General features: G+C 53.6%; 1 protein-coding gene across 1 annotated transcript in view; it reads right to left on the bottom strand.

Moving 5' to 3' along the window:
* Tp73 (tumor protein p73) overlaps positions 1–20901 on the bottom strand; it is a 59731-nt gene that overhangs the window by 37052 nt on the left and 1778 nt on the right. Inside the window, exons 2-3 of the mRNA XM_028757835.1 lie at positions 9986–10072; positions 9447–9567 (exon numbers count right to left, since the gene is read on the bottom strand). Of these exons, the coding sequence (XP_028613668.1) occupies positions 9447–9567; positions 9986–10072 (208 nt within the window). The remainder of the gene's footprint in view (positions 1–9446; positions 9568–9985; positions 10073–20901) is intronic.

The following is a 20901-nucleotide window of genomic DNA, read 5'->3' as shown; positions in this document are numbered from 1 at the left end:
CACATACACACATCACACACACCACATGCACACACACCATATACACACACATACACACACACACAATCACCACCATCACCACCACCACTCCACAGCAATACCACACCACACCATAACACACAAAATAAGTAATACCATGACACGGTAGCCACCGCTGGTTCTGAGACCTAGGGGGGCAGCACCAGTACCGGAGTCAACGGCTGTCTTGGGGGCAGGTCTCCGTGTGTCCCTGGACAGTGACTCTCTGACTCCTACTGGCCTTAGGAAGGACACCCGTGCAGAACCATGACTCAACCCACATTCAGGCTTTCCCATGGGTGGTACCTGATCGTAAGAGGAAAAGGGTACCAGCGTCCTCTGCCCTCAGGCTTCTAGACGAACCAGTTAGAGGGTCCTCTAGGTTCCAGACATTGCGGCCAGATGCCCCTGAGGTCAGTAAACTATATAGCCGACGGCTGGGTAAGGGAGTTGAAGGTTGTGCCCAGGGGAGCCCAGGCTGATATCCGATAATGACGTGTTGGTGCACAGATGAATCAAAGATCACCTGGGTGAAGATGGGGGAGGGGAGGACATCATCTCCTTGGATTTCGGATGTGAAGGTGAGGGTAGAGGTGGAATTGCATGGCTTGGAGCTATGCCAGTATGCCCCCTACACACATGTGCGAGCATGGGCACACACACACGCCACACACATACCACATGCGCGCACACACACCACATGCACAAGCACACATACCACATGCACACACACACAGCATGTGCACACACACACACACATCACAAGCATAAGCACACACACATGCACACACACACACCACATGTGTGCACATACACCATGTCCACACACACACCACATGCACACACACATACACACATACCACATGCACACACACCCCCACATGCACAAGCACACACATATCCCACATGCACACACACATACCACATACACACACACCACATGCACACACATATCCCATATGCACACACACACACACACACACACACACACGCCTCTGCCATCGAATGGTTCCTACGAAGTACAAGTGCTGATGACTGTCACTCTCCCTGCTCCCCTAAAAGGGAAATAGCCTTGTGTGCAGCAGCTGTACCCAGGTGTTGTGGGTTGCTCAGATGCTGTTTGTATTCTGATGGTAATTCTGCTTCCTCAAGAGGGGCTGACCGAGCGGTGGATCACGAAGTCGATCAACTCAGGTGATCTCATGTGATCCTTTTTCCCCATTTTAACTGGTCAATAAAGGCTGCTCAGTTAGCAGCCTGATGTCTGCCTGACCCCAGGGACCTGGCAAGTCTGGAAATGAGCCCAAGTCCCTTGGGCTCAGGCCAAGCAGAGGCTGTGGCCCCTTCCATCTTCTGTCCTTCTGCTCTCTGCCAGGTTGCCTGTACCTGCTTGAGAGGAGCAACAGAGAGCCTTGGGTACAGCCCGCTACCTGTCTCTGCCTTGGAGTTCACACCTACATTGAGGAAAGCCTGTGGCTACCGAGAAACACCCCATCTGTGCTGTCAAGTGAACAAATTCCCAGGTGAGGATGCTCTTGGCAGGGTGGGGCAGCTTCACACCAAAGCCCAGAAGCAAAGGTGATCTCTTTGTGATCTCTTTCTCCTAGGGCAGAATAGCTCAGGGACCCTGAGCATGGCCAGAGCTACCAGCCTCAACTGTTATTTCAGAAGTACCCAACCCAGGGGCAGGGGGTAGGAGCTTTCCCACCCTGTCCAGATGCCAGCCAAGCCTCCCATCATCCCACTTCCTGCCCAGCCCGTAGGTGCTGGTCCTCAAGAGCTACCCCAAGGATGGACAGCACCAGAATCTGTCCACTCTCCAGCCTACCCAGTGCCTCTGGTCACCCACCAGGCAGTCAAGAGAACGTCTCTTTGAACCCCAACCATGGCAGATCCTGCCAAGCCCCCTAGATGGATGGCATCAGGCCTCTAAGTAGACTCTATACCAGGCACGTTACACCTACCGTGGCAAGGTGTCTCATGGGGTCACCGACGTAAAGCATGGTAGGCTCGTGGGGGTCTGCACACGCTGAGGAGCTGGTGTGCGGCGGGACGAGGCATGGGTCTGGGTGGCTAGGTGGGGTAGGGGTAGACTGGTGGCTTCCCGGTGGGGTGGACTGTGGGGTTGAGGCTCCGTGGCTAGGAAGGTAGGAGCCAAGGATGCTCAGAAGCGTGCTGGCTGAGAGTTGGCATTCCCTCCCTGCCCATCTCCCTTATTTCTGTCAACTGGCTGCATCCAACAACAAACCGAGGCCCACCCCTTTATTCCTCATGACTATTCATCAACGCAGGGCAGGCCTCAGCTTGCCCAGAGACGTGTTGGACTGCACCAAGGAGGCTGAGCAGGGGGAGCAGGTGGGGATGCAGGGTCAGTGGTTGGCTTGGAGATCATACACTCCCACCCGGACCCTTCTAAGCTGCCATCCAGTGAAGGTTCTGGGGGCTGTGGTAGTCACAGACAGCCTCCGCTCTAAAGCATGAGCAGTCGACCCTGGTCCTGGAGACTTTTGCAGTCAGGGTTTGGTCGCCCTGAAGGAAGAGATGGTGCCGTCAGCCTTGGCGACCCAGGCGAGAGAACCTGCCTCCTCCCAGGGAATCGTGGACCCATAGGTGCCACCCCAAGGTGGAGTAGAGGAAAGACAAACCAGCATGCTTGTGCCAGGGGACCTGTGGAGAGCTGAGAACATGGCTAAGTACCGTCAAGGTCCAAAGCACTGGTTGGAGCCAAAGAACCCATAACACGGTCTTACAGACAGCATTCTGTCCTGGCTCTAGCTAAGACCAGGAAGCAGAGAGAGACAGGGACACTCCACCACAGAGAATCCCCGAACGATGACCTGAGAAAAAGGCACCACAGCCATGGTGGACTTTGTATAGACAGAGGCTCTGTATCAGCATCTGCCTAGTGGGGGCTGTACGGTAGATACCATTGTACCTTGTCTAGGGGCATTTGGGTTTCAGGTCTGGGTCACCCACGTAGTCACCATAGTGGTCCAGGACAGATGTATGTCCCATGAAAAGGGGCATTGGCACTGAATTCCCAGGCCTCCTAGAAGAACAGCTTGAACCTCTCCCCTCCCCCCACCACATGTAGTATCTAAAGATGTTCAAGAAGATGCAGAGATGGTGTGAAGACAGAGTCCTCTGTTTAACCCTTTCCTGCCAAGTTCCAAAACAGCTTCCTTCTAACTTTCCAGAGAGTTGGCAGTAGCTGGGCTTGGTCTAAGGCCTGTGGCAGTGGCTATAGCCCCTGCTTAAAGCTCTGGAACCCACAGAAGCAGCAAAGATGGACTACCTCATACTGAGCCCTACGCTGGTCCGAGAGGCGTGGTCACGGCTGCTCAGGTGTGTGCTGCTCACTTTATAGTTAGCTATAAAGCCAGTTTCTAGTCTAATTTTGGGGGGAGCAATCTTTAGGGAAACACCACTCAGGGGTCTATCTACAATAGATAGACCAGGGGTCAGCTACAGCCTTCCTCTATGGGACTGAGGGACAAATTTGCAGACTTCTGCTCTGATAGGTGTGGCCAGGCTGCTCCAGAGAGCCCTGAAGAGATGGTCTTCAGTTTCCAGATTGGGGTTTGAGCAACTATGCCCTTCAGCAGCTCTGAGTCCTCACCAATAAACTGCCATGTTGGTTTTACAAATACCCCAAGGGGAAAACAAAGGGAAGGATTGAGGCTGGAAAGGAGAACGGGACTGAACTCAGCAAGAACTCAGGCCTCACTACCAGAGAGGGTGCCTGACCTGAGAGCCTGTCAGCCCTGAGAGACAGTCTGGCTAGGGAAAGGGGTGTCCAGCACTGAGCTCTCCCCTCTGCCGCAGCCCCTGCTTTCTCTTAGATAGTCTGCCTGTCTGTCACCAGTGCTGGTGCCCCCAGGTAGTGCCAGGGTCCTCAGCACCTGCTTCTCTGGGTGTCACACTGGAGGATCCGCCTTGCTGACTGCACCTGTAGCTTGCTCACATCTGAGGTGGGAGCAGAGCTCTACAGTCCCCCCTGCTGTCCTCTCCACAACGCATTTTCAAGAGACAGGTGCTCCAGTACAGTGTGTTGATTCTGGAGCAAACACACCATGGACTGTCCCTGCTGGTGGCTTTGTGCCTCTTCCCCAGAACCCTGGAATTGGGGAGAGGAATGGGCTCTCAAAGGGGCTCTGGAGCTGGGGGTTGACTGAGCTTAGTACTGTATTCCTACAACCCTCTTACTGCCAAAGCCAGCCAAGGTAAGGATGGTCAGAAACCACTGGAAGTGGTGGGTGAGCTGGGGGTCCCTAAGTGGATCACACAGAACCCAGACTCTGTCCACATTTGCCCTGCCTTTCCCTTGCTGTAAATTCTCCCTGCCAAGGTCTATCCTTCCTGACCTACATGCCCCAAGGATGCATACACGGGGCTCACATGTGTCCTTCTCTTGGACAGGAGAGAGATGCCCCTTTCCTCAAAGCCAGCAAGGGCTTCCTTGGGTGCCCCTTGGGGTCTCAGGGCATCTACTCCTTGGCTCAGTCCCCTGCAGGCCACAGGGAGATCAGCACAATACCTTCTGCCCAGCCAGCTGCTGCACCACCCCAACCCCCTGAGGCCCATCTGCTCCTAACAGCTGTTGCCAGAGAAAGGCGCCAGAAACAGCGGGAAGGGGGCACTTACAGGGGAGGTGCAGGCCTGGAGGAGGATGTGGAGAGGCGGGGGAGGGGGAGAGAAAGAGCAGTGACCCTGCCAGCCACGCCCAGGGTACCTGCCTCTCTCTCCCCTTTCCTCTGTTGAACAGTAGCTCTGTCTTTTTTTTCTGCAAAGAGCTGGACAGGCCTCTGACCTTTGATGTCCTCCTTCATGTGGTCCATGGAAAACCAGGGAAGCAGAGAGAAAGGACCGAGGGTGAGAACTGGGATTGAGCACACAGTTGGTGCTCACAATGCAGACTTTGCCCTCCATGCAATCTCCCAAGACAGTATGGTAGGGCCTCATTGATCTGGGACCTGTCCCCTGACATGTGTCAGCATCCAGAGATTCTCAACCTTGCTGAGCACCCTGTGGCCATCCCTAGCTTTTGGCATGGGCCCCTCAGCTCACCCTACACAGCGCCTGGGAGAGGCGTCTCTGACTTCTCTTCTTGCTGGGCAGGGGGATCATTTCACTTTTGAGACAGGCTTTCTCTGTGTAGATCAGGCTGGCTCCAAACTTTAGATCCCCCTTCGTCTGCCACCCAGGGGCAGTGATTAGGCGTGTGCCACCGCACCTAGTCTCCAGGCCATTTTAAAGCGGAGTTTCTGTAAAGCACCTGAAATCTTCCAGGGCAGCTAGAACGGAGGGACATTTCTAGGAGCAAGGAGCTCCGTATGCAGAAGCCAAAATGGCCAAGGGGCAAAACCAGCTCTAGAGTCCAGTGTTCCTGCATGGCAGACTGTCCAGGGTCTCCAATAGTGTGGGAGACATAGGCGCTCCCCCCTTGCGCTAACCATCACTCCCTGTGGGGGAAACAGCACCTACGGGCTTCTAGCCTGCACGGCTCCCCATCTAACAGATGTGGCCACTGATATCCAGAGGACTAAAGGATTCTGAGATCTTCCCAGCTTAGAAGGCCAGGATGGGCTACAAACCCAGGACATCTAGCTTAGAGACCTTCAGTTTCCTCCTTTCCTATCACAACCTTCTAGACTCTGCTTTGTCACCTCCACAGTCACAGGAAGCTAAGGCCACAAGGGCTTCCCTCACCATGCCTAAGGATCTCCCCAGACCCACTAGGGGCTCAGCTGCTCCTGCCCACCCCATGCCCACCCCCTGCCCCCCCCCTGCCCACCCCATGCCCACCCCATTTGCTTTAATCGTACAACACACTCTTCTCCAATGAGACGCAGGAGTGGTCGGATGTCGAGGCCTGGCCCGCCCCTCTGCACAAGGCCAGGCAGAGGAGCTGGTACTCAGGAGGCTGTCCCTCTCCCAGGGTCCTCTCCATTCTAGCCCCTTCCTTTATCTGAGCTTCACAAGCGAGGACATGGAGACTCAGGAGCATGTGTGAACTTGACCTCACTGATTGCACCCATTTCTGCCAGACATTAAGATGGGGGAGAAGGGTATCATGTAGTACTGAGGGATCACTACAGCCGGCAGGAAGCAATCTCCCCCTCCAGGTCCCTTAGACACAGAAGGAACCATTGAAGAGAACAGATGCCCCACTTGCTCAAGGGACCGTGTTGGCTTAAGCCATGCCACCTTTGCTGGACTATCCTGGTATTTAGGTGGGGTTGTCCAGCACACAGGAACAACTGGACACCAGTCAGCACTGAGTAAGTTTCTGTGGGGGCGAAGGAGGGTACCTGAGGACACAGGAAGTGGGGTTGCTGGGAGTCCTGAGAACCTCAGATGCCAGAACTGCTCACTGAGCTGAGAACATGCCTGAGTAGTATTTCTTGTCCTGGACCCAGTCAGGGACTGGGCTAGAGTTCTCAGGGATGGGGATAGCACTGGGAGCTTCTACCTAGTCACAGTGTTGAGCGGTTCCAGGTACCCCAGCTGTCTTAGAACCCTTTCCTCTCTGTACCTCCCATACCCCCTGGAACTCTAAATCACACATGCTCGGGCACTCTCTTCAAACCACCCAGCACTTTAGAAGCTGCTGCAGACAACACATGGAATCCACATGTGAATCCATGGCATGCACACACACCTCCCTGTGAGAGCTCTCACCAACTCCTCCCTCTGAGAGTGTTCCACAACTCCTCACTGTGAAGTCCATCAGACTTCGGAACCCCCGAGGGTGAGGCACCAGGCTCAGCTCCTGGGCTTCAGACACTGGACATAGCAGAGGTGCTGAACTTGGGCCTTGGCAGGCTACCCTGTCTGCAGCTTCCCTGGACCAGTATGTACTCTGTAGTCTGTGGCCAGACCACTGCTTCCTAAGAGCTGTACCCTAAAATGACAATGGACACTGTAGGTCCCCAAACTACTCTCACACATCTGCACCCCAAACTGCCACTTCCATAGCAGCCTCCATCTCTGGACCTAAAGATGGTAGCTAGGTGTTTCATCACTGGCCACCTTGCCTTGCTCTGGGAGCATGCTCCCTGAAGTGCTAGGATGCCCCTTTCCTCGGTGATCCTGATAAGCGGTAATCAGCCGTGTAATTTATGAGATCAAACTTCAACTACCTCATTTCACGGTATGCAATATCTAGTGCTCCCTGCATTCCCCCACCTGCCCACCTCCAGTTTCCTGCAGCCCCTGCAGCCCCTGCAGTCCCCCACCCCACCCATAGTTCCCTGCAATCCCCATGAGCTCTGGAGCATTGCAGCTACATGGCCCGAGTCGTCACATCTCTGAGTCTTGATTTTTGCTCTCAGGGCTGCTGGGAGATCTGAACACACAGGAAGCTGTTGGACCAGTAGCTGTCTCTTGTAAGAACTGGGCATGAGGGTCAGGTGAGCCCTGCAGAAGGGAGGCCAGGAAGTCCTGGGTCCAGGGAATTCCCACTTCTAGGACTGAGCTGTGCACCCAGGAATTTCATCCATGGCTTTACTGCAAGGCATGTTGCTACCTGAGAAAGCAGCCCCTTGTTTGCGGAGGTGTTGAGCCCCGCCCTTGTTACCCCTCCTGGGAGCAGCATGCCCCAGCAGGTGAGCACTCTGGAGCACCCGCCAACATGTTTACCTTGGGTATCTTTGGGGCCGGGGTGGGTACCACATCCCTAGCCTCAGGGGCCTGGGACTGTGCCCTGCTTCTTCCTTTAGTCACAGTGGGGTCTCTGAGCACTCTGCCCTCTCAGTCATAGGCTGGGTAGCTTAGCCTAGAGGGAGGCAGCTTCCAGAACTCCTGAGGCAGGCATCTTTAAAGACTATGTGAAAAGCCCTCCCTCTCTAGAGCCTGGTAGCCATCTCTTGTCCCTCTAGACTGGAGGACACACATATCCTAGATGGTGGGTGTCAGAATCATGCCTCTAAGGAGTAGCAGGCAGGATGGGGGACGACCCTCACCATGCTGCAGGGCCATTCTCTTGCCTAAGCCTTAGGCTCTCCTTCCACAGCATCTGCCTCAGTTTCCTTGCCTGTAAAATGGACACTCACAGATGTTGAATGAAAGTGAGATGCTATTCTGAGACAGGCTCCCAAACTGGCAGAGATCAAGGCTGGACGGGTCGAGCTCAGAGAAGTGGACATCACCAGGATGACGCCTGATAACTCCCTACCCCCTGGGGCTGGCACTATAGGAGGGAGTCTTGCCCAGTTCCATGGGGGATCAATGGGCTCTGTCCAACGTCCACCTCTACAGAAAGAGGGGAGGGAGCAAGTGCCTCCTACTTCTTCAGCCTTGTCATACACTCACACTTGCAATTGGAGCCCCATGGGCCTCGTGTTCACAGATGCCCAAGGTGGTCAAGCTTCTCCCGCCAAGGAGAGGCTAGCCTCACACTTTGCTGGCCTCGAGAGTCCCTGGCCCTCTAGCACACAACCCATCAGGTGCTAGTGGGAGGAAGGCTGCACAGGAGACACACTGAGCTACCTGGTGCCTCTGCAGCTGACATGTGCCAACTCGGTCTGGGCTTTGCTCTTCCTTAATGTGCTTGCAGTGTTCCTCCGACAAGTCCCCGCCTGACACTTTCCCAGCCCTCTTGCCTGTGGGATCCTAGCACCTTGGTGGTCCAGTAGGGGAGGATGCTGAGGACAGGAGGCCTCGAGGAGCTGCCTCAGGAACAGAGGTCTTCACATGCTCCTTGCACGCACCAGCTCCTGGCACCACCAGAGCCCAGCATTGGGAGCCAGAGAGTGAGGCAGGAGCAGAATCTCACAGTTACCATGACTTTCCTTCTTGCCAAGAGGCGCTCCCAATAGGAGCCAAATTCCAAAGACTGGCTGCTTGACACCCCTCTTGGTCCCAGAAAAGAGACCACAAGATGGGGAACGGAACCACTTCCCCATTGGTCCCATCTTCCTCTTCTAATGTAAGGAGCCTGCCTCAGCGCCCTCCGTCCTGACTGGGTCCAAAGGTAGATATAAGGACACGGGCCAATCAGAAAGATAGGGATACTTCAGTGGCACATAGCAACAAGCATGTTCAGACCAACACGAAGCAGTTTTTCTGGGCAAAGGAAAAAGAGAGGAGCCCTCTCCACAGGGCCTCAAGATGTTGGATGATCTCAACTTGCTTCTCTCTGAGGGCCAAGGCTGCCTAAGAACCAAGGTACCCCAGGAAAAAAAACAGAGAGAAGCAGGTGAAAGAGGAGAAGCACCTGGGTCCAGCCACGCCTGAAGCTCCTCTTATCACTGGGTCTAATCATGCTTGGATCCATTTTTTCCTAGGAGTTGACAGCAACGCGAGCTCATCATATATTTCCTTCTGACCCAAGGGAGGCTACCCAAAGCCCTGCTTCCTCATTCCACCTAAGAAAAGCCAACCCGCATTCATTACCAACATCCAGTCTTTAGCAGACACCTACTCACCATGACCGAGGAGGTCAAGCCTTGCAGCTGGAAGACATCCATGCTGGACTCCTCGCTGCCCGATGCCTCGCTATTCCCTTGACTGGGCTGGGAAAGGTCAAAGTAGGTGCTGTCTGGCTCCCTGTGTGTGGAGGGGGGAGGACACTGGATGTTAGCATCTGCTCTAGAATCCCCTGGGTTCCCCTGGCTCAGAACCCCATGGCTCCTGGTAGCCGTGTGTGTGTCCCAGGAGATAAATCATATGTCCTTGGCCTTCTGGAGCTTTCCTATCCAGCCCCCACAATCCCCGCCAGCTGTTGGCTTGCCCACTCAGCACCCCCCCCCCCGGCCTGGTAGTACTGGGAAGAAAATGTTTCATATACATGGTCTCTGTGCCCTCAGCCCTCTAGAGAACTAGCCAGAGGTCAGACCACGACTGTGAGTCACATGCACCCAGGACACGGCCCAAGGCAGCTGCTACCTCGGCAGACCCCTCTCCCAACCTATTCCAAGCCAGCCAAAGCCAACCAAGCCAGTGAGGCGGAGTTCTCCATACTCACAGAGTGCTCCACAGGTGCTCAAAGGTGGTGGCGGTGGTGGTGGAGGAGGAGGAGGACTGGGCCATTTCCCCAACGCTGCCGCTCATTCTGGAGAAAGAGGGAGGACAATTTGAGCATCCGGAAGTCCCACCCCCTGCCTTCCTCAGTACCAGGAGAACCAAGTGGACTGTGCTGTCTATGATGGTGCAAAGAGACCCCAGGGCAGTGCTAAGTCCTCCCACCCGCGCTGTACACCCCCCCCCCCCCCCCCCCCCCCCCCCCCCCCGTGTGCCTCCCTCTTCCCTGCCTTGCTTCCCTTCTCTTCCTCTCTACCATCCTCCACCCGCCAAACAGCTCATCCTCTGGTCCAGGAAGTGAGACTGAGGCAAGCTTGGTTTTAGAGATGACATCCCTGGATTCTGCCGCCAGAAAACAGGTAACAAGGGCATGTGCCCTCACGTTGTTGGGTAGACGCTGCTGGGGGAGTGAATTTAGTCTCTGTGGTCTTGGGTCAGTTTTTTGCAAGAATGAGCCATGGCTGCCATCATCATGTCCTGAGCCTACAGGGAGGGCCAGGGTTAGGTCAAGCCAGGTCTTGGTTCCTGTAGGTTGGTGGGAGGAAGCCTGTGCCTTGTCGTCTCTTAGTAAGAGTGTGTGTGTGTGTGTGTAGGGCGCCCCCTGCTGGAGCCAGGCCTGTACTGCACAACTGTGTGGGCTACTGTGGGTCTCAAGACCGCAGGGTCCTCACCCTGCAGGGTCTAAGGCCAAGGTCCTAGGACTGCCCTGGAGTTGTCACCTGTGGATGGTCTCCCCAAGAAGTTAAAGAGGATCAGGGACACTCTGACGCCAGCTAGTACCCACAGCCTCTTTCCCCACGATTTCCTAGGCACAGCCTCCCACACGGGGGCTCCGCCTACTCACAGCCACCCTGAAGGAGGGGGCAGGGTAAGGGCGCTCAGGCAGAGTAAGTTGTGTCCTTGTGGGAGGCTGGGGCAGGGAAACCCCAGCCCACCTGCCCGCTGCCTTATCCCAGCTGAGGAGCAGCTCCCTGGGGCAGCCTTCTGAGCCCTGGGAACCAGCTTGGCCCAGCTCGGCACTGCCAAGCAGGCAGGTCCAGACTTGCCCAGGGCTGGCAGGGCAGATCTGTCGCTTTTGTCTGACCCCAAGCAGGCGGCTGCTCACAGCGGTTTGTGGCACACATCTAGAGATGGCACGCGCCAGGCCAAGGGTCCTCAGAGAAGCGGCACAAGCTGAGAGGGCCAGTGATAGGCAAGCACAGGCAAAGAGAAATCTGAGGGTGGAGGCTCAGTCAGCAAGGGAGGATGACACAGGACAAGTATCCTGTACATGTCAGAGCCCTGCCCTACTCAGAAGACAGGCTCAGAGGCCTTACGTGCCTTGTCTAAGGTCACAGAACTATAATAAGCCCAGGAATTAACAGATAATTTATGCTCTTCTCCAGTAATAAGAATTTATTTTCCCACCTCCCATGCACCACAATTATGAAGGTTTTGACAAGCCATTGGCCAACCAGCATGGAAGGTGGACTGGCCAGCTGGGCCAGGCTGGTGGACACCCTAAGACTCAAGAGGACATGGTGGTGGTGGTGGGAAATGGGGAAAGGGGATCACATCTGAAATGTAAATAAAATATCCAATGAAAAAAAAAGGTCCTGTCCCAGGGGTTACTTAGTCTCTTTCTCCCTTTTGCACAGACTATGTCAAGCTCAGAAAAGGAAAGGACACGGCTCATGTCACACAGTCAACAGACCCCAGGTCCCTTCACAGTGACATCATTTACTTCAACCAGACAGGGTGAGGGGCTGGGAACACATCAGAAGAGGAGCTCCCAGACATGATATGACCCAGATATGTTAGGTGGCATTTGACCGTGACCAGGAACAAACTGCTGATTCAAAATAGCACAATGTAGACAGACGAACTGTGAAAACCGGGCTGAACCACCTAGTGTCTGAGCAACAACGAACAGGAAATCCAAAAAGGGAGTCAAAGGCAGGCTGGAGGTGCACGTCTGCCCTGGTGCAGCCACAAGCAAGGGGTCATGGGGCCCGGGTTTCTCCTGGGGATTAAATACACTGAGACCAGATAAGCTGTGCTGTGCCACAAGATAAATGGAAGTCGCTGAGCTTCAAGCTTCAAAACGTTGTTTGGAAGCCAGCAGTGGTGTGCACATGCAATCCCAGCTGTGACAAGGCTGAGGCAGGAGCATCAATTCAAGGTCAGCCTGAACTATGTGAGACCTTGTCTCCAAAAACAATAATAATAATGCTTTAAAAAAAGATTGTATGTTAGGAGAATTTTAAGCATTCCTTACATTTTTACTTAATTACATTGATTGATTAATTGGTGTGTGTGTATTCCACGGTATGAGTGTGGAGATCAGAGGACAGTTGTGAGGAGTGGGTTCTTTCCATCCACTACAGGGTTTCAGGGACTGAACTTAGGTCATTAGGCTTGGCAGCAAGCACCCTTACCCACTGAGCCATTTCACTGGAATTAAAAAAAGAGAGAGAGACCTCTGTGGCAGCACCTGGAACAGATATCAGTCCTGCTGTGATCACACTGCCTGAGATCAGCTTCCAAGTTCCCGTGCCAACCACTGATGCTCTCGGGATAGGAATGAGCACTGTGAGATTCCCTGTTAGACTGAGGACTGCAAGCATATGTTCCTCTAAGGTCCCATCACAGATGTAGCCTAGGAAGATGGCAGCCAGAGCCTTGGATTAGATAGGGTCTGGGTATCACAGCACGGGATATTCCAGGAGTGCCCTGCTGGAAACTCCTCCTGCCACACCTCACCGCACCTGTTGGCTTGCCTCCTCGATTCCAGAAATGGCATAGCTGAAGATGGCCAGCCCACTGAGGAAGCAAGGGAGGATTTGGGTCCCTCTTCACCCCTTGTGCCCATATGGCCAGCTCAAGCAGAGAGAGATGGCGGGACCACACTGAAAAATGGCAGGTACCTAGTGCCTGGAAATGGAGCCAGAAGTGGGGGAGGGGCTATCTGCAGACACCAGATTCCCAGGAGCTCTGCAGATTTCGCAGCTCTGCCCCAAGACCCCTTGCCAAGTCCTCTGCTTTCCATATCTCCTGCCTACTGGGTCCTCCAGCATCCACACTAGGAAGGAACATCCAACCAAACCTCCCATGCTTAAGATCAAACCCTGACCTGTTTGCCATGGACACAGGCCCCTGTCCACCCTCCTATCTCGCCCCTCCCTGGTTGCTTCAGTCCTAACAGTCTTAATGATATGCACATGGGCTACCTACTAGTATTTGGCTCTGTACTTCTGTTCCTTCAAATGGGACATCTCTTCTTGCCATGCCCTTGAATGGTCCTTCCCAGCATATAGCTCTGAACTCAGACAGCACCACAGCCGCAGGGAGGCCGCCTCTACCACCCAGCCGTGTCACCCTCCCCTCATTTTCTACAAAATTCCCTCAGCTGTAAACCAACCTGACTATATTATATAAACGTATAGTTTCTCTCTTCAGAGAGACAGAGAGGGAAAGAGAGAGGGAGGGAGGGAGAGACAGAGGAGACACCAGTCCACCCACCAGTCTCCGCAGTGGGCTGGTGAAGTCCAAGACCATTTCTCTAAGGCAGGTAGAGTCCTGGGGCTGGCTGCAGCCCAGACTCCCGAGGGCTAGTGTCCTTTTAGGGAGCAGGGAGAGGTAGGGTGGTATTCCTGGGTAAACACTGGAGCCATGAGACATAACATGGCCCCTACCCTTCTTCTCCAGCCTGATCAAAGGAGAGTAGAGAGGTTGCAATTAGATACAGCCTCTTCCCTCTCAGAATCACTAATGCACCTGGGAACTTTCTTGGAGTTGGAGTCCCAGCCCAGCCCCGAGGGTGAGTGGGGTGAGGGGAGGAAGATGTCTTAGGACTTGAGCCTTAGCACCACCTCCCCACCACCCTGATCCTTTCTACCACAGAAGAGGTGCCCACAACTATTTAAGGAATATTTCATGGCACACGGAGGAATCTGACGGTTCACTGACCCCTGTACCAACAAACCACTCAGACATTCTGCCTAGAGCCCAGTTGGCTTGGAGGAAGGCTTGACCTGCTCAGTGTCTCCCTCCATCTTGCCCACCAGATCACAGCCTGTGTAAAAGACCAGACGTAAACAGAGTCAAGCATATGCCCCATCTTCAGCCCAGACGTGCCTCTGTTCTTCACCTTATTACCCTGATGCAGCACCACGACACAGAGAAAACACATGGGAATACATTAGGCAGAGAAATGAAGGTGGAGAACGAGAGTTGGGCAGGAACGGGATAGATAGATAGATAGATAGATAGATAGGATAGACAGACAGACAGACAGACAGATAGATAAGATAGACAGACAGACAGATAGATAAGATAGATAGACAGACAGACAGATAGATAAGATAGACAGACAGACAGACAGACAGACAGATAAGATAGACAGACAGACAGATAAGATAGACAGACAGACAGACAGACAGATGATAGACAGGGGCAGGGGTAAGATAAATGAATGGATGGATAGATAGACTGATAGATTGATAGATGATAGGTAGATGATAGATAGATGATAGATGAGAGAGAGGAAGGGAGGGAGGGAGGGAGAGAGAGAGAGAGAGAGCGCACACTCTGGGATATCTGTACTCTCAGGGCTGGGGTTTGGTGAGGGAGATCAAAGACTCCTGCGCTGAGCTCTCTAGAACTCTCTGGTCAGGACACACCGTTGGTTACCATTGGTTACTGCCGGATAGATGGCACCAGCGATAGCTTCAGAGCTAACACCACTCAGTTCCCATTCACAGTGCCTTCCCACTGACCCTCGGATCCGGCAAAGCTTGCTTCCTGCCCTGGCCAGCTCTGGCATCTGCGTTTCCCCATGCTCCCCGCCTGCTAAGGTGGTGCTTCCTGCTCAGCCAGGTTTGCCTCTTCCTCTCCTCATCCCGACCCAGACCGCAGTACTGGCCTCTGCTGCCACCACTAAGAATATTTGCTGCTGGCGGCTACATGAACCAATCAAAGGGGCTTCCTGAGGCCCTGGCCTCAGGTATGTGTGACCTCAGGGTGAGAGGGCCTTCAGAACCTGCACTCCAGTAAATCAATTTAAAAAGTCTAAGTTAGGTCCTCTAAATTAAAATCTAAATGCCTCAATAACCTGTACACATACATGGGAAGGCCAGAGATCAATATTGGGGCAGGGTGTCTTTCTCTAGCTCTCCCCATCCTATTTTTCTTCGTGTGTGTGTGTGTGTGTGTGTGTGTGTGTGTGTGTATGTTATTTACCTATATGTATGTCTTTATACCATAAGTGTGCTCCTTGTGGCCTCCTGCACAGGCCAGAAAAGGCTAGATCCCCTGAGACTAGAGTTACAGATGGTTATGAATCATAATCCAGCACTGGGAATCGAACCTGGGTCCTCTGGAAGAGCAGCCAGTGCTCTTAACCATTGAATCGTCTCCCCAGGCCCTCCATCTTGTTTTTTGAGGTAGGGTTGCCTGCTGAACCTGGAGCTCACAGATTCAACTGGATCGGCTGGTCAGCAAGCTCCAGCAGTTCTCCTGTCTCTGTGTCTGCAGTAAGTAGGCCCCGTGCATGGTAATTACTTTACCAACTGATCTGTCAACATAGGTTCTACACTCCTTTAGGTTAGAGATGTGTCCACCAGAGGAACAAGGCCTAGACACCACAGGAACAGATTACGTAAGCATGGGACATCGTTAGAAACATAAGTCATGCTGGCAAAGAGGCCAGTTCTGAGAAACTATTTGTCAGAGATTGTAACAAAATTGGAAAATACAAAAATCAAAAATCACTGTTGGGAGCATAGATGTAAAAAAAAATACGTTGTGCATATGTGGGTGCGTGTGCATGCGTGTGCGTGCAGATGCACACCTCAGAGGTCAGAGGGCAACTCTCGGGAGACGGTTTTCTTCTCCTATTCTGTAAGTCCCAGGGATTGAACTCGAGTTTTCAGAACTGGTAGTAAGCACCTTTACCCACTGAGCCATCTCACTGGCCCTGGGATCGTAGATTTAATGAAGACTTCAGTTTTTCTAGAGAGCACACACATCCAGTGGTGTGAGGAGAGACACAGAAGGTCCAGGATTGGCAGGGGAAGACTTTAGGGAGAAGCACCAACCAAGGAGACCTGGCCCTGCCCCAGCCCACCATGTTAGAAGTTCTGACAGCAGCCAGGTCATGGACTTCCTCTAGCCCTGCCTCAGCCTTGCCTCTAGTTCCATCAAAGCCTCAGATGAGCTCCCCCCTTTGCTGAGCTGGATCTCTTCCAGACCTGGCCGTGCCTGCCTCAGGAAGCAGGACCACAGCTGCCAAAGATGCTCTGTGCCAAACTCAGACCTCAGCACCTGCTGTGCCCCAAGGAGTCCCAACAAGCATGTGAGTCGGGGGTACATCAGCCAGGCCTGTGGTACCACGATATGCAGAGGAGAATAAGGCTGTAAACAGAAAACAACACACACATGGGTAGCAGACGCTCACTGAGCCAACGACAGGCCTCCTCACAGGCCAACGACAGGCTCCTTCACTGAGCTCAGGCAGCTCTGACTGGGCTTATGCCCCATGGATATTTACATCTGCTGGGAACGTTCCATCCTCACGACTGGGTGGTGGAAGGCCCCCTTGACCTCCACGGAGAGAGCTCAAAGATGCTAACTAGACTTCCGGCAGAACCACTGGGCGAACGCAGCAACCTAGTTGGGCTCCCCCAACTAGTTCAGAGATGAGTAAACTATGTTTGAGACCCAAGGGACTTGCCCAAGTAATTCAGCATTTTGGTTAGGGCTCGAGCTGAAGCAGGTTTCCCCGGGGATGTCCTCTATCCTCTGGCCCTAAAGAAAGTCTCTGACTCTTCCATTACCTCATGCTACTCATGTTCGCTGGTCTCAACTTCCCAGCAAGAGCTACCTTCGAACCTCCTGCCTGGCCCCCACATGCTCCCAACTCAGCTGGGACCTTGTTCCTCATTGTGCCCTGTCACCACGGCCCTGGATACATGTGACTTCTATGTATGGTTCTCCAAACCTCTCTCTCCCATTACTGTCCCTTAAAAGCCAGGGGAGGCTCCTCAAGAAAGCCTTTGTCTTGACTAGCTCTGAGTCTGAGCCCCCGACTCACCTGACTGGAGGTGAAGACACAGATGTCACTTGGCCACATAGGACACCTCAATCCCACAGGATAGAGGCCTCCTTCCTTGCTACCCCTACTCCCCATCCCCGATCATCCCTGCTCAGCCCCAGCCTCACCACCTATGGTATACCAGATACTCGTAATTATCCTGAGCCTGATCTGGAAGGGGTACCCCATCCATGGGGATGCACCCCTCACCTTCTAGGAGCCTGATACCCTTCTGGAAACTAAAGCAAGGCTGTCCACATATAGCCCAGACACAGGAGAGGTAGGACCTTCAGCAATATAAGACTGGGCCCCCGACTACGGCAGAGGTCTTCTTCGGGTTAACAGGGAAATCCCCAGAGAAACTCAACCGGCCTGGGACATCTCTATTATGATATGTCTACATGACATCACCGATACTGTGGTTTATCTCCACTCCCAAACCATCTAGCGGTTTGTTCTAGTGGGCAGGGGAATTGCAATCAGAAGTACCAGTATAGCGGTGGCCACAGGAGGGGCCCTCTGGACCTATTTCAGTCACCATGTGACTTTCCCTCCAGGGGACATGAAAGGCCGTAACACCCATGAGATCCTTGTGTGGGCAGAGGGCAGGTGTCAGGCTCAGGGACATGAATGGCAGTATTTCTGGGCCGTGGCAAAGACTCAAGACTCAGAGCATCAAGAACCTGGCCACATCGGGGCCTTGGTGCCAGAAGCCTGTTCCCCTCAAACCACCTCCAGAGGAGGAGGCTGCACAGAGACTGAGGTCCCACCCAGTGCTGGCAGAAGTATCTCCCTCTTCAGGCCCAGTGTGGCAACCATCTTGGTCCTGCCCCATCTGGAAACTGGCTGGATCCCTGCCTTTACTCACCTCACAATAGAATCCCATCCTTAAGCCGGACATTCTGTTCCCTAGCCAGCTGTGGCCCTGGATGGCCAGATGGCAGCTGTTGCCTTCTCCCCAAGCTGGGGGGAGCCAAGCACTGGCAGTGGAAGACAAATTTAGCTACCCCGTGTGGGGCAGGGTGTGTGCTATGCGAAGCATTAAGCAGCTGCCTTCTCTCAACTGGGCTCAGGCCATCCGCCAGGGAATGAGAATGGGGCTGGAGGAAGGCTGGCCCTCATCCCTCGGGCCACCTAGCATTCCCTCCACTTCTTGAAGGAGACAATAGTTGGCCTAACTTCCCATCCGTGCTAAGTGACCTGGCACCATGTGGGAACTCAGACAAGACCAAAGGAAATGAACACTGCTGCATACTGACCTCCATGCCCCCACCCAAGACAGCAGGAACCCCTCAATGTACAGACAGTACGTGTGTCCTGTGTATTATTTGCTCACTCAGGGCACACAGTGCCTAGCTCTTGACCCCTGCACTCTACTCTCCCCTCCCTGGAGGTGACAGTACTTCTAGTACGCACTCTCACCTTCCTGGAGAAGCCCACCCCCTCATTTCCAAGGCCCTGCTCACGTTCAGACATCCAAGGACACCCCCACCCTCTGACGAGCTGCTCAGGGCATCCTTCTGCCTCCATTTCTCCACCCCCATGGTGGGATCATGTGGGGCACATGGCATCTAGCCCCATTGTTTCCTACCCTGACATTCAACCCTACTAGGCACATAAGTTGGGGCCCCGGCCCTCTGCCACTCTCCAGCTGTGCATACCCGGGCAAGTGAGCTTCGGCGCCCTCATCTGTAAAGGGATAACTGCGGATTGTCATGCCCACCCCCGTGGGATGACGTAATAGGATGAACATGAAGCAACAGCATCGGGCAGGTGACGATCCTGCACAGAGCAGGTGACCAATCACAGCAAAGTCACTGTTCCTTTAATATCGGGCTCAGAGTGGAAGAGAACAAGTCAGGTCCTCTTGTCAGGGAAAGGTGGGGTGAGAAACTACGTCAGTGGACAGAGAGACGTATGTACGTATGACGTACGTACGTACGTACATACGTACGTTGATCTGGTGTCTGCTCCATCCTAGCAGCTCTGGTCTCAGCCCTCTTTGAAAGTGATCTCAAGCCTGCTGAACACTGCCTCATTCATGGGACGTCTCAAAAAGCAAATTGGTTTCCATTGTATGGAAGAGGGGAGTCGGAGATAACCTCATTACCTGAAGTCAGAATGGATGATCAGCCTGTGCCGATGTCAAAGGCTGGGCGCTGGAGAGAAGGACCAGGAAGACCAGGGAGTCTAGACTCCAACACTATGCCTCTAAGTTATCGTGGCTGGAAATAAGGGGACAGGTGAATTTGGAGGGGGTGGGGGGATCAGAGATATGACAGACCTGATGGAGTGAGTTCCTCTAAGGGGCCAAGGGGTGAGAAGGGCGATTTGAGGGAGCTTGACCCACCAACGCAGCTGAGCAGCCCCCTCCTGGCAGTGTGGAGGGAGCTTCCAAAGGAGAGGAGGCAGGGAGGAGTAAGTGGCAAAACTGATTCGGGCCAGCAAGAATGGAGTGGAACGCAGACTCAGATCCACCGACAGTGAGGGCAGAGTGGGGCTTATGCTGGGTGCCCTCCTCACCGGAGCTGTCAGAGCCCAAGCTCTTCCACATGCAGCCCTGCTCCCTGCCGGAGCTGTGGAGTGCAGAGGCTGCAGGTCACAGAGACGAGCCTGGGCGGGGACAGGTAGAGCAAATGAGGACCATATTGGGGACACAGGCAGAAACAGAGCCTGGAGTGTGCATCCTGACCCTCAGACCTCTGGACTGACCAACATCAGAACCTTCAACAAGCCAACAATTCAGAGGCCACCATCTCTTCCTGTGCATGGAGTCTGTAGCCTCTCTTCCCTCAAGCAGGCTATCACACCATCCTCACATGGATGGTCTACACAAGGCTTTCGGGAGATTCCTTAGACAAGGTTGTAATCGAGGGCCCAACAGTCCTGTCTGTAATCCAACCACCTGTGGCTTTGGATTTGGATTTGGTTTTGGATTTGAAAAGTGGCTTCTTGAAGGTATGATCTGTCATGCTCACCTCTCCAAGGGACTACCTGCTCCTGAAGAAGGTTCCAGGTGGCCTTTAACCTGGTAGAATTGATGCCAAACACATCAGAACCCCTTGTTCTCAGCCCTGGGGCCGTGAGGAAAGGCTCTGTGCTACCGGAGAGCAGAATCCTACTAGTCATCTCAGGACAGGTAACAGCTGCAGAGCCTCTCCCCTCGGGGTCTCTGGACATCTCATGTCAGATGAACACACATGCTGAGAACAGACAGACCTAGCCATGTCACTCAGAGAGTGCACAGCACAAAGTCAGCGAACAGACACTGGAGGCAGAATTGACCACTTAGTATGATCGCGTGGCCTTGAAGGTCAGGGAGGTTGGGCGAACCCAGGAGTGAGCTATTGGGGTCAAACCTCACCCTTTGCACCCCAGGGGCTGGGTGAGATGGTTCAGCAGCTAAAGCTCAGCTGCCAAGCTCGATGACATGAGTTCAGTCTCAGGATATACCCACAGGCCTTCATACATATATATACACAGTGAATAAATACATATAGAAATTAAAATAATATGTAAAAAGCACCCATATCCTTCTCATTCCATCTTTGGTCCATTAGGAGTTCAGATCTGGGGACCCAAGGAAATAGCTGTAGCTTTGTGTGGCACATCAGGGGCCTTGTGTCCTCTTGTTGGCCCTGTCAGCATCCACTGTAGGCACAAGACCCTCATAGCATAGAATCTCAAGCTATGAGGGTCTCAGACTATAGGGATCTCAGGCTGTGGGGATCTCGGGCTATAAGGGTCTCAGGCTATAGGGGTCTTAGGCTATAGGTGTCTCAGGCTAT

The sequence above is a fragment of the Grammomys surdaster genome, unplaced genomic scaffold (genome assembly GCF_004785775.1).
Source record: "Grammomys surdaster isolate TR1022 unplaced genomic scaffold, NIH_TR_1.0 126185, whole genome shotgun sequence".
NCBI classification, from domain to species: Eukaryota; Metazoa; Chordata; class Mammalia; order Rodentia; family Muridae; genus Grammomys; species Grammomys surdaster.
This window is presented reverse-complemented; position numbering and strand designations above follow the sequence as displayed.